The 13586-nt window shown below is 38.0% G+C and overlaps 1 protein-coding gene across 2 annotated transcripts in view; it reads left to right on the top strand.

Moving 5' to 3' along the window:
- The window catches only part of GOLPH3 (golgi phosphoprotein 3), a 43744-nt gene extending 38655 nt beyond the window's left edge, over nt 1-5089 (top strand). For both annotated transcript variants that reach the window (XM_074356796.1, XM_074356791.1), the window contains one exon: nt 3170-5089. In XM_074356796.1, the coding sequence (XP_074212897.1) occupies nt 3170-3594 (425 nt within the window). In that variant the 3' untranslated portion in view covers nt 3595-5089. The remainder of the gene's footprint in view (nt 1-3169) is intronic.
- Nucleotides 5090-13586: the final 8497 nt, after the last annotated feature.

Raw genomic sequence — 13586 nt, 5'->3', positions numbered from 1 at the left:
GCATAGCTAACCTTAGGAAGATGTTTGCCTCCACTCGGGCTCATATTCTGCGTATAATTGCTGCCTGTCTGCTTTGTTGTTTCTTTTGCCTGAGCCTTCCTCTTCTTTCATAGGATGTCACATCCTGCTGCATTTCAAGATTTAGTTTGAAAGTTCTTCACCCTGTAAGTTTCCTAGAAATACCTCTTAACATCAAACCCCTGTAATGTCTTATTCCTCTGGGCTCTTTGTTTATATTATTCTTATGGCCCTATTTACGTCTTACTCTAGCCAGTAAGTTAGTTGTGTTATGAATGTATTTCCTTCACTTGATTTAAAATTTCTAGAGTTAGAAATAGGTCTTACTAATGTTTGCATTGTCAGTATTTAATATAATTTTTTAGAACATTACAAATAGGATAAACTCTTTCTGCCAGAGTGCTGATTCTGCATGTGGATAAATAATAGCTAACATTTTTTGAGAGCTTACCATGTACCAGGCTCTGTTCTAAGAACTTGACATGTCTTTAGTTTACTTAATCCTCATAATAACCCTTTTGAGCTGGATACAGTTGTTATTGTCACTTTATGGATGAAGAAACAGGGAACAGAGAGGTTAAGAAGCCTCGCCCAGGGTTGCACAGCTAGGAAATGACCAAATTGGAATTCATATCCAGTCAATCTGGCTCCAGAGCTTGCTCTTATAACCTGTTATGTTACAGTGCTTCATCAAGTAACTGTTACTGATTTCTTAATATTAAATGTAGGTGGGCTAATTTAACAGCAGAAGTTGTTTTTCTTTTATACTATTAAGTTTTTAAATCTAATAGAGCCCCAAATATATTTCATCTCTTTTTGAAGTTACCAAGGAAATTGAATGCAGTGATTGTTTTTGTTTTTATGGAAGCTGATTTGCCAGGGTTTTTTAATTTGAAAAGGTTATGTTTTCTTCAAGTGCAGAATATGACTTTAATAATAATAATTCATACCAGTCCTTCATTATTTGACAGTTTTTTCCGAGTTCCTAGTTTTATGGAGTGAATCACAAAGTGCAGAATTGCAGTTCCAGATCATTTATTCTCTTTAAAAAATAGCTCATTTTTCTGTTCATGGTGTTAAATTGTATTTTCCTTTAAATTATTTAGATATTTAGAATAGCTATTTTAAAGTCCTTGCCTGCTAATTCTATCATCTCTGTCATTTCTGGGTCATGTCAGATTTGGTTGACTCCTATTGATTTTTTTTTCCCTCTTAGTTTTAGGTCATATTCTCCTGCTGCTTCACAAGTCTAGTAATTTTTATTGGATGCTAGACTTGGTGAATGCTATGTTGTTGTGTGTTGAAGTTTGTCTTCAAAGGCTGTTGAAATTTGTTTTGCTTGGCACTTAAGTTACTTGTGGATCAGTTTGTATGTAGGCTTTGTTAGGCCAAGTCTAGAGAAGCCTTTACTCAAGGACTAGTTTCGCCCTGCTGCTAAGGTGTGATCTTCTGGAGTCCTTTCTGAATGTCCTGGGTATTCATTGAGACCTTTCCACTCAGGCTGGTTGGCATTCATATTTTGCCTGGCCCTCTGTGGACTCTTGGGATTTGTTCAGGTTACAACTTTCTGGTAGTTTTTGTAGTTTTTCTTTGCCTTGCTTTGTAGAGTTTCTCACCTTAGCACGTGTGGCTTTGTTTTTAGCTAGATTCAAGTGAACATGACACAGATGGCTAGCGCTCTTACTCTGCATAGCTCCTCTTCTCCAGTACTCTGCCCTGCATATTCCAGCCACCTTAGCCTCCCCAGTTCTGATCCCTGCCTTTGTGACACAGTGTGAGTCCGTGCTCTGCTTGAGGGCTCCCGTCCTGCTCTGCTGCTGGGGATGTGCCTTTGGGGGTAAGCTTGGGCAGCAGCAGGGCTCACTTAGATTGCTCTCAAAGGTCACAGCCCTGGGCTGCCTTTTGATAAGCATCTGAAAACAGTTGTTTCATGTATTTTACCTAGATTTCTAATTGTTTAAGGTCAGAGACCAAGTCCAAGACTGATGACTTGATCATAGCCCCCATCTTCTTTAGTGTTAAGTCATATGGCAGAATAATTTTGTCTATGGCCAAATGAGTACTAACAGATTTTAAGGCAGCACTGTCCACTAGAGCTTTCTGTGACATTGAAAATGTTCTGTTTCTGTGCTGTCCAGTTAGTAGCCTCTAGCCCCACTTGGCTATTGAGCACTTGAAACGTGGCTAGGGTAACTGAGGAACTGAGTTTTTTGCTAATTTGAACTAATAGCCCTATATAGTTAATGGCCACTCTAGTAGACAGTATAGTTTCTTTTCTCTCAGTATTATACAATTTCAGTCTTACAGCTTTTGCATATAATAAAAATGCCTGTGGTTGATCTTTAACATGTCCCAGTTTAGAATATTACTAATGTATTTTTTTAAATTATAAGAATATTTATATGTTCATTGGTGACCATTTGGAAAATGCAGAAAGTACAAAAAAAAATTTGTCACACAAAGATGACCAAAGATAACCAAGATTAATATTTTGATGTATTTCCTTCTAGTCTTCTGTAAAGGAAAAAACTGTTTTAGTGAAAAATCATTTTATTTTAAATATTTAAATGTTGCTGCCTCAAAAGGAAATGTGCATAGATGACAAGATTAAAACGGTGAAAATGTTTTGTCCTTTTATAATTAGCTTTATATGATTTGTCATCAAAGAATAGCATCTCCTAAACAGGCTTTCCTGGCTTTATAGACTGGGTATGTGTAGAAGTTTCAGGAATAGCACGTTAATCAGGAAACTTTATTTTATTCTTTTCTCTCTTTGTTGCAGATTGCTGTTTAACAGAAAAGAAACATCTTATTTTCCTCTTGGCTGCTTTTTGACAATAGCTAGAGAGAGGCCAAACATAATTTAACATTTGGCTTATTTCCACACTGGGGGAATTGGTTTGAAGACTATTTTCAGTTTGTTCCTTTGAGTCACTGTTGTGCCTGAAAAATCATGTGCCAGGTGCTTCAGATCCAAAGGCCTGGCCCTTAAGTGGTTCCTGGTTTAGCTCGCAAGAAAACATAGTTGGACTTTCTTCTGTTTTTCTGGAGGAAAAAAAGTCAAATGTTACTGTTGATTTTAATAGCACAGAATTTAATAAAATTAGCAGAGTATACCCATCATTTCTAATTTCTGAAATCTTTTGTTCAGGTGAGACGTGGAATCCCTTAAAATTGCATTATCAGTTAAGAAACGTGCGGGAACGATTAGCTAAGAACCTGGTGGAAAAGGGTGTATTGACAACCGAGAAACAGAACTTCCTACTTTTTGACATGACGACACATCCCCTCACCAACAACAACATTAAACAGCGCCTCATCAAGAAGGTCCAGGAAGCTGTTCTCGACAAGTGGGTGAACGACCCTCACCGCATGGACAAGCGCTTGCTGGCCCTCATTTACCTGGCACACGCCTCGGACGTCCTGGAGAACGCCTTCGCTCCCCTTCTGGACGAGCAGTATGAGCTGGCCACCAAGAGGGTGCGGCAGCTGCTGGACTTGGATCCCGAAGTGGAGTGTCTAAAGAGCAGCACCAACGAGGTGCTCTGGGCGGTGGTGGCGGCCTTCACCAAGTGACCGCTCCCTTCTCTCGTGTGAGCCAGTGGTTTCTCTCCTGTTGACTGCTGGTTTCTGCAGTTTGTACTTTCCCACACTAATTGGCTTTTGTTTTATGAGCTGGTGGGTGGCTTTTTCTTTTCTGTATGTATGCAGGATTCTGCTGGTACGAGAGGCGTTCCTCTTTCTGTTTTAAAAAAAAAGTTTTACTGCCACATTGGCATTCCATTCCTTGTTGCCATCCTCACTGTTACCTGTTCTGGATTTCTGGTATGCTTTGGCTTTCAAGGTACCTCCAGTCTCCTCCCATGCACATCTTTTGGATTACCTCAGGTTGAGTTTTCCCCACATGTGCGTGTACATCTAGCATTCTGCCTACAATTCAGACAGAAGTCACAAAAAGGCCTTTAACTCACCAAAGGTAAATATCTGTATCTATTAGGACATTTTATACATAGACCTCAGTTGAGATATATACTTAGCAAAATTATTTTTAAATTGAAACAGCACAGTAAATAATATAAAGTACCCATTGGATTTTGCTTCCCATGTAAATTTATTGTATTACTACACTTGTTATAATTTTAACTATTGAATCATAAAGGTCCAATTGTTTCACAAAGCCGGTTTGGGATGGGCTGCATTCCAGTTATGCTGTATATAGTTTGAATTATATATAAATTGCTCCTTCTGGCCACCCCCACCCATCTTAGTATTTTGCAAGATTTAATTAGTTGTACACCTGGTGCCCCTTACTTGCTACAGTCATTATTGTTTGATGGCAAAATAGACCTCTCATCATTGAAGGAGACAGAGAAGATGTGTGTCTAATTGGTCCCAAGATTTTTTGAGGTGTGCCATTCATGGTACTCTTTGCTTATGCATCTCCTTTTTGGATTTTTTTTTTTTTTTTTTTTTTTTTTTGGTCTTACTATTTTTATCATTTCTGTAGGAAAGAGGCTTGTGACCAGTACTAATCTTGAGTACAGTTTATCTTTTTCTGTCCACAAGTAAATTAATGTCTGCTCTTAAATGTCATTTATCTACTCACATTTTCTTGAGGAAAAAAATCAAATGTCAGTCCTAGCAGATGTTGCATGTAAATCGTTAGCAAGTAATGACTACAACTCAGATGATAAGAATTTTGTAACAGAAAGCTCTGCTATGTTTTAATTTTTATATACAATTATGATAATTAGCACATTGTAAGAATATAAACCTTTGCTTTTTAAAATTTATTTTTACTATTTCTTTATCACTGTTTATCGCATCACCATTGGTTTCATAATGTAAATACTATATATTGAACAAATTAAATGTCAGATTTTTATTACCATAGTTCATGTTACTAGTGGGGCTTTCAGGTGTTTAGAGATTGTTTTGGTTAACATTCAATGCAAAAGTACTAGATGGTGTATAACTCTACAGTTGAATTTTAAGAAATTCCCTAATATGTATACTATCTTTTTATCTGAAGTAATAAATAAACTATGATCTTGAAAGTGCCTGAATCAGAGCAAGCATGTCATTTGTATTTTTGTGTTCTAATTTTCATGTTCTTGGTTTTCTTCCTAATGAAGTTTTACTTAGCCTTAGTATAGAGTGGCAGTACATCAGTGCAGGGGTTGGCAGACTTTTTTTACCTGGTCAGAGAGTAAATATTTTAGAATTTGAGACAATAAGTATTTTATTAAATATTTGTGAGCCATATGTGAATGAAAGCCCTGCTGAACGAAAGTCGCTTTAGATCCTCAAAGAAATGGGAGAGGCTGTATTCCAGTAAAACTTATTTACAAAAAAAGGCAGCTGGCCTTGGGCAATAGTTTGCCAGTCCCCATTTTAACACATGGAAAAAGACAGATTTTCTGTCCATTAAGATAACCTCCTTTACCTCTAAAAAGGATACTACTATGGTGGTAATTAAGTATACGAAGTATTAATTTATAGTTTCTTCCCATAAAATGGATACTTGAAACTGATACCAGTATCCTGGAATTTCTTTTTAGGTGAAGATTTACTGTTTTTCTCCTGAACAGATTTTAGGAGTGAGGTAATGGATGTCTCTAAGGTGTTCTTGACTTCAGCAGCAGCCGAGTGCCCAATCCGCTGTGCCTGTGTGTGACCCTGGCTTCAGTTCCTGTTTCTATCTCCAGAGGAGAGGAAAAGCCGTGCAATCTGGAGGGGAGGGTGTTGTCTAGAACTTGTTCTTCCTATAGAATGCTGCTGCTTACGGTCATCTGTAAAGAGGAATGGTATGACTCCACGGAAATTGTTCTGTGTGATAGGAGCACCATGTCCACAGGCTTTTGTTAAAAAGCCTTCAGATCCAAGAATCAGGCAGTGAGTTTTAATATAATAAAACTTACATAAAGATCTCTTGTGTGACGAATCTGATGCTTCTTGACTTTCTTCATATGTCGTTTAATTGCTGAGTGTTCCTTAGAATATCCTGATTTAGAACAGTGCTCTAACAGAAGGGAGAAAGGAAACTTATTGAATGTATATATTTTATATATTGTTTTGACCTCCCAAAACCCCAATTACTGTCTTCTTTCTGAAGAACAGACTTGGAGAGGAGGATATGCCGAGTCTCACGTTACCTGGTAAGTGTCTGAGCTTCTCATCCTGAAGTGAGTGAGTAACAGTAACGGCATTCAGCTGCATGGTTCCCTCTCTTCTTTGGGCACTAGGAGGGGGCTGCTTCTCTAACAGACAAAAACAGACCCGCGGGCACGCAAAAAATTCTCATGGTGCGAGATACAGTCATAAGAGGATTTTCCTGCCTTTTTCTGATATCTTGGTATAACTTACATAAATTATCTTTCAGGGATGACAAAGTTGACTAATTCTTTATGTTCTGAAAAGAAAGAAGCATTGTCAGGTGTGAAGTGGCCAAGAAAGCCCCTGGCCTGCTGCAGCAGGACTGCTCTGTGGTCGCTGTTGCATTTCGTCAGTTCTTCCCACTGTCTGTGAACAGGTGGGTACAGTGCTTTTCTTAAGTAAGACAAGCATTTGAGTTTGATCATCATCTGAAGGAAAGGGAGAGGGGGCTGCTGTGTGACTGGTTCAGTGGCAGCATAGGACCACCGAGTAATGACTTCCAGCATCATGATGACAAGAGCCCATGACTGCCACACGCGGTTCCTCTTGCCCCAGGAATGTGGAAACCACGAGTCACAAGTCTCTCAGGTATTTACTTTATGAAGGTTAATTCTAACTCTGTGGCTTCTCCATCTTACATTAAGATGTGTATTGTAGATAATACTATTCCATTTCACTTTACATGCAGATGAAGACAACCAACAACCTGAGATAATTTCCAATTCATTGAAGCCCACTGGATACCAGAATGATATCCCTGGCTCTGGTAAGTTCTGCATGAACGTCATAGATTCTTTAATAGCGTTGGTAAGGTCGTGGTGTTAATGTTTACAACCTTGCAGGCTCTTCAAAGAGGCATGGATGGTAAAGGTAAGTGATACCCATGCCTCCTCAGCCCAGTGTTAGAACTGCGTAGGCGTGTACTCCTGGTAGACCAGTGGTGTATTGCGATTCTCACTAGCGTTGTTGCATACTAATGTGCAGTTTACTTTTTGTGCTTATATTGTGGAGAACTTTCAGAATAAGCACACATCATTCTATTTAATCATTTATGGCTTCATTGTGTAACTTTTCCCATTAATGGACATTTGGATTATTCTCATGTTTTTCATTATTGTAAACAGTATTGTGTAATTTTGTACATATATTTATATTTGTTTGATTTCTATAGGAGGAATTAATAGAAGTGAATTTGCTCAAAGAGTGTGCCATGAAAATGTAAAAGATAAAAGCCAAGTTGGTTTCTAAGATTCATGTTAGCTTGTACTTCCAAAAATGGAAGTGCTGCTTTCCCTACACCGTAGCTAATGCCACAGGGGGATCATCAGTCCTGGTCTTTGCCAAGGCAGTAACAGGGGAGAATGATGAAATTATTTTAATTATTGAAGGATCGATTATCATTTGTCTTTATTGGTAATTTGTATTTTTTCTGTGAATTACCTGCTCATGTTCTTTATCCATTTTTCTAGTTTAGGGCACTGATCTTTTTTATGTGTTGATTTACCAGAGCTTTTCATAAATTATGGATATTAGCCTTGTATCTGTGATGTAATTGTTTTTCCCATAAGTTTTTTTTCTTTTTTCACATTCAGGAAAGTGTAAGGTGCAGTGCTCAAGCGTGGAATCTGTGGAGACCTTGATTGTCCTACTTAAGAGATCAGCATGGTATTCAGGTTTTGGGAGATATATATATTTCATAAAAATTTGGGGAGGTGTGGTTAAATATAACTATAAAAATCACAAATATGTAATATATGCATATGTATGCAAACATTTCATTTAATTTTTATGGTTAAAATACAAATGGACAATTACATAAACAAATGCATAGACTAATGGATTATTTTAAGGTGAATATGCTTGCAGCCATCACTCAGGCCAGGAGATAAAACCTTGCCAACTATCCAGAGACTGTTCAAGGCTGCCTCCCAATTACAACCTCCCTAACTCAAGAGTAGCCACTATCCCAACCCAGTATGCATCCCTAATAATTTTATGCTGTTTCATTTTTCATGTGATGGGCCTTTTTTAGTTTCTCTCAATCTATAGGTTATTCCCTATATCTTTTTTTTTTTTTCCTTGCATAATACTTGTTGATGAAGTTGGATCCCTTGTCCTGTAGAGTTTTCCCAAGTTAGGACTTTGCTGATTGTATCCACATAGTGTGGTTTAATGTGTTTTTCTGACTTCTCTACTTCTTGAGAACTGGGCATTGGATCTGAGCCTCTGTCAGATTCCGGTTGGTTTGTGTAGGCAGCTGTTCATAGGTGGTGGTGTGTTCTCCCATCAGGAAGCACATGATGTCTCTCCTTTTGTGATGTTAGGAATCTTGCTGTTCAGTTCTTAGATCCTGTGGTTGGTTGGGGTTGTATCTGGTGATTTTTAATTGTTACCATTTCTTCTTTGTTTATTAGAGTATTTCTATAAAGAGAAATTTCACTTTACCTACATTATCTTTTAGTACAGTTCATAGAGGAAAGGTAGGATAATCTACATTTTATTTATCAGTTTTCAAAATACAGTTGGTTTCATAGCATTCTCCAAAGGTGACTGATTCGTTTTGTAAATAAACATTCTTTTATAATCATAAATTTCCTTGCTGAGAAATAGGATTCTGGACGTGGAAAAGTGGAGATGTGGCTTTAAGACAGAGATAGAAAACCCTTGTTCTAAATTCGAATCACGAGTATCAGCATAGTCTTATGGTGGGGAGGGTATAGCTCAAGTGCTAGAGCACATGCTTAGCAATGCACAAGGTCTTGGGTTCAATCCCCAGTCCCTCCTTTGAAAATAAACAAATAAATAAAGCTAACTACCTCCCCCCTCCAAAAAAAAAAAACCAGAAAAAAAAAACTTAGGTTTATGGGATCCTTTTTTTTTTTTATTATGTTAAAGTGTATATAACATAAAATTTACCATTTTTGAGGACCTACTGTATAGCACAGGAGACTATATTCAATAACTTATAATAACCTATAGTGGAAAAGAATGAAAAAGAATATGTATCTATAACTGAAACAGTTTGCTGTACAACTGAAACAACATTGTAAATTAACTGTACTTCAATTTTAAAAATGGTTTAAAAACTTTACCATTTTAACCATATTAAGTGTACAGTTCAGTCCCCCAGACTTTCGGTAGTTGCGCTGTCTCTGCTGTGCAAGAAAGATCGTTGTCAGATACTCTAATCTCTCCACTTCAGTCTTAACTCTCAGGTAAATGTATACTTGGTTCTCACCACCATTCCTTATGTCACTGTCTGTCCAGTGAATCTGGTTGTCTGTTTGTTAGTAGATTTTTCAGAACAGGCTTGTGAGAATAGTATTCCCTGTGTTTTTATATGCTGATGACAGTTTCTCTGCAGCCTTTTATTTGAAAGTCAGTTTGTATAAAATGGTTGGGTCACTTTTTTTTTTTTAAAGTATGTTCTTTTTGGCATACAGCAGTACTGTTGAAGTCTGATTGTAACATAGTTTTCTTTCTCTCATGAATGCCTTTTTTTTTTTTTTTGCCTGGAGCCTATGGGATTTTTTCCTCCAATTTTTTGCCGGTAATGTTACTACAGTACATTTTGGTGTTGGTGGTTCTGGTTCAATTTTCCCAAGTACATGATGTGTTCTTTCATTGCATAGCGTCAGCTCTTTTTTTATTCTCAATTTAAGGAAAATTTAAAGTTTTAGTGTTTGTTCTGTTCCCTTGTTTAGGCTTCCTTCTTTGGGGATTGCTATTATGTATCTTTTTTTTTTTTCCAGTTTTGCTGGGGTTCTTTTATTTTTGATCTTTAAATGTTTCACTCTTTTTATCTTCTCTTTCTCATTATCTTAAACACTATCCTGTTTATTCACTGTGAATGATCTTTCTAGTTTAGTCTTTTCTGAAATTACTTTTTTCCTGAGTTTCAATAACCAATTTCTGAATTTTTCTGATTTCCGTTGATATCATTCATTCTTATTTTGTGTCATTTTCTTGATGTATTTTAATTGATTTTGAGGTATTAGAGCTTTTATAGGTTTCTTGGGTACGTCTTTCTGGTGTGCCTTTGTCGTTTGTGGGATTGTACTTGCTCCTTATGCTCTGTTTTGTTTTTTTTTTTACTTTGTATGGGATTTGACCTTGATTATCTTCTGTTGCCCATTTTCACATGAAATTACTTTTCCTACTTGAGAAGGGAGATGTGAGTCAGGGTAGCTTTTCTGACTGTACACTCTTTACGTGTAAAGAAATACGGCAACTTGCTTTCTAGGATCTGGTTCTGCTGCTCTCACTTGCCTTTATCTGGACCTCCTTTTTTCTTTTTTTTTTTTCTCCCATCTCTATTCTTATCCAACTCAGTTTGGTTCTGTTCCCAGTAGTGTCTCCTCAGTATGGGGCATTGGCTGGTCATGTTTGAGAGGGAAGAAACTATTCCCGTGTCAGCTGCTGTTACCTAACGGTCCTCTGAGCTTCTCTGTTGACTCTGGGGCTGTGGGGTGGGGTGTGTCAGGGCTGTCCGATGCCCTGTTCTTCTTTCTTCCCTTGCACGGATTCTCATACCACATTGGGCTTGTTGCTGTTAGTAGTTTGCCTCTGCTCATTTGTACACTTTGGAGTTTGGGGGGGTACTTTCACACCTAGATTTGTTGTAGATGTTGACCAGGGTTTTTCTATGCTAGTAGCTCTGGGTGTATGTGTGTGGTGTTAGTGGCGGGGAATGGGAAATGGGTGGGATATGAAGAGAATGAAAAACTGTCACTGTTCTATTTTCCCTGAATCTGCTGGGACAGCCCCCAGTAGTTTTTAGTTGGCATGTGGTCTCGTTAAATTATGAGTCTTTTGCTTTATAGCTTCTGAATTTAGTCCCATATTCACTTTATGATTAAAAGAACATATTTAGCTTTTTAGATGTTTTTTCCTTTCTTGCTTTTAAATGTATGTATGATCACTCGGGAATTTTGTTGTCAAGGAATTTGATGCAAGGGATCCAGCTTCCCCCCACCCCCCGCCCTGCCCCAAATACCTTGCCAATTATTTAACAGTCCATTTTCTGTAACTGATTTAGAATGCCCCTTTGAATTTCTTCGAATTCAGATTGTACCTCTCTCTCATCTTTGTTTCAGTGGTTTGCCTGTCTATGGAAGAGTAGCCACTATTTTAATTATACTGGTTTTCTGATAATGTTGTAATAGGGCTAGTCCCCTACTTAGGCTTTTTCAAGATAATTCTGGTTATTTGTACATGTTTATCCTACCAAATGGACTTTAGAATAATGTTTTTCAGGTTAAAAAGATTCTTTTGAGGTCATTGTTGGATTTATATTATAATTATAAACCTGTTGGAGGAGAATTGAGATCTTTCTAGTATCGAGTCATTCTATCCAAGGATAAGCTGTATCTCTCCATTTTTCAAGTTACTGGTTGGATGTCCCTTAATAGAATTTTGTAGGTCTTACCAGTCCTTGCCAGAGTTAAATATATTTTCAGGTACTATTGTGAATGGGTGTTTCCTCTTGTAATATGTCTTAATTGGTTATTATTTACACGTAGGAAAGCTTGTTTTGATGAATAATTTTTGATAGCCACCTTACTGTATTCTAATATTTTAATAGTTTTTAAATTAATGTGTTTGTGCTTACATGTACGCAGCTATATCATGTGCAAATTATGATACCTTTGATTCTTCCCACTATTTATACCTCTGTTAAAAATTTTTGTCTAATTGTATTGGCTTGTACCTCTAGAGTATTGTTATTCAGCAATAACAACAGTGGACATCCTTTTTTTTTGTGTATACCTGACTTTAATGGGAATGATTCTGGAGTTTTTCCATTAGAGTTTGAAGTGGAATTTTTGAAGGTATGTCCTTTCACAGGATTAAGATTTCTTAACTTCGTATCATTCCTGCATTCCTGGAATTAACATCACTTAGACTTGGTGCTTTCTTTAATGCACTACTGGATTCTATTGGCTAACATTTACTTGGGATTTATTTTGTTTATACATTTGCTTTGTCCATTTTCATTGTATTCTAAGCATTTTTCGAGTTCATCAAGTTCATCTGCAATGTCACTGACCTGGGTTTTTGCAGTCTGATTTGACTTGATACTTATATGGCTTTGGTTCAGTAAGGTGGTCTCTTCAGTTTCTGTTCTTTGTTCTGCCAGATCCGTATTAATCTCATTTGATTTTATCTCTTCTTTGATCTTGTGCTTCTTAGAAGCCACATTCTCTTTAAGTGCATTGAAAATATTAAACAGTTTGTGTTTCTAATTTTCTTTTGATTCTCAAGTTGGTCCTCCAAGTTATATCTGCCTTTTGCATACTATGTTTCAGCACCCTCCCTCCCCCTTTCCCAGTTCTGTATTCATGAATAGGACACTTGCTGGGCCTGACTGTTGAATAGGGGAGGTGGGGTTCTAAGTAAGCTTGTCATTTGGTCTCTAGTGGGTACTTCAGAACTCTGTTTAAGCGCTGTTCTGTTCATCCCTTAGGATGAGAGAGAAGAGCTGATTTTAACCTTTTTTCAGATCTAGCTGCTTTGGGGGGATTGAGAGGAGGGGTATAGATTGGTGCCTGGTGTGACCTTTATGGGTGAGCGGCGGCTGCTAATCTCTGAGTGGATCAGTTGAGCCCCTTTGTTGCAGGAACCTGTGTAGCAGGGGCTCCCCTCAGATCAGACCATTCCTTGCCTATGACTCCTCTGACCTGCTGAGGCTGACCAGGTGCCCCCCCCCCCCCCGCCACCTCACCTTCCCTCCCATTCCAAGGAATGGAAATGGCTCTAATTTTGGGTGCTTCCTGCTTTTTCTGAGGCCCACCTTCTCCTGTAATTCCCTTTCTTCAAGTGAAGGTTTTTTTGGTGGCATTCTTCAGAACTCTGATTTCATACCTTCTTTGCTTTCTCTCATTCAGAGAGAATGGTATCCCATTTCATTATTCTCCTTCAGTTTGGTCTCAGATTTTATTTTATTTATTTATTTACATGGTATATAGCCTTCAACGTTCATAGAATGCGTGTGTGGCTATTTCTATATTGTGTTGAAACTGTCCTCCAGGAAAAAGCTCTACCCAGATGTAAGGGTAGACTGAGCCAGTCCAAAACAAACTTTTGGAGTATATATGGAAAATCAGGCAGGCAGCAGTTTGGATATCCAGAGAAATTCTGTGACACAGAGTGGGGCAAAAATTGTGACAAAATAGCCTTCATTGGTTTCTAAGAAAAGGTGTGAAGAACTGGGGATAAGGCTGCCAGTGGGCAGAGGGAGGAGAAGCAGGTCTGCAGAAACAGACCCATGTGGAGCCCTGTCAGTGGGGGGGCAAGTGAGGGGGGCACCGAGTGACAACCCCCTCCCCAGAGTTTCTCCTATTTCTGAAGTCTGGTCATATGTGGAGTCCCATTCTTGGATTTCTGTGAGCTGCCATCTTGCCTTCTTCCTT

This window comes from Camelus bactrianus, chromosome 3 (genome assembly GCF_048773025.1).
Source record: "Camelus bactrianus isolate YW-2024 breed Bactrian camel chromosome 3, ASM4877302v1, whole genome shotgun sequence".
In the NCBI taxonomy this organism is placed as follows: domain Eukaryota; kingdom Metazoa; phylum Chordata; class Mammalia; order Artiodactyla; family Camelidae; genus Camelus; species Camelus bactrianus.
This window is presented reverse-complemented; position numbering and strand designations above follow the sequence as displayed.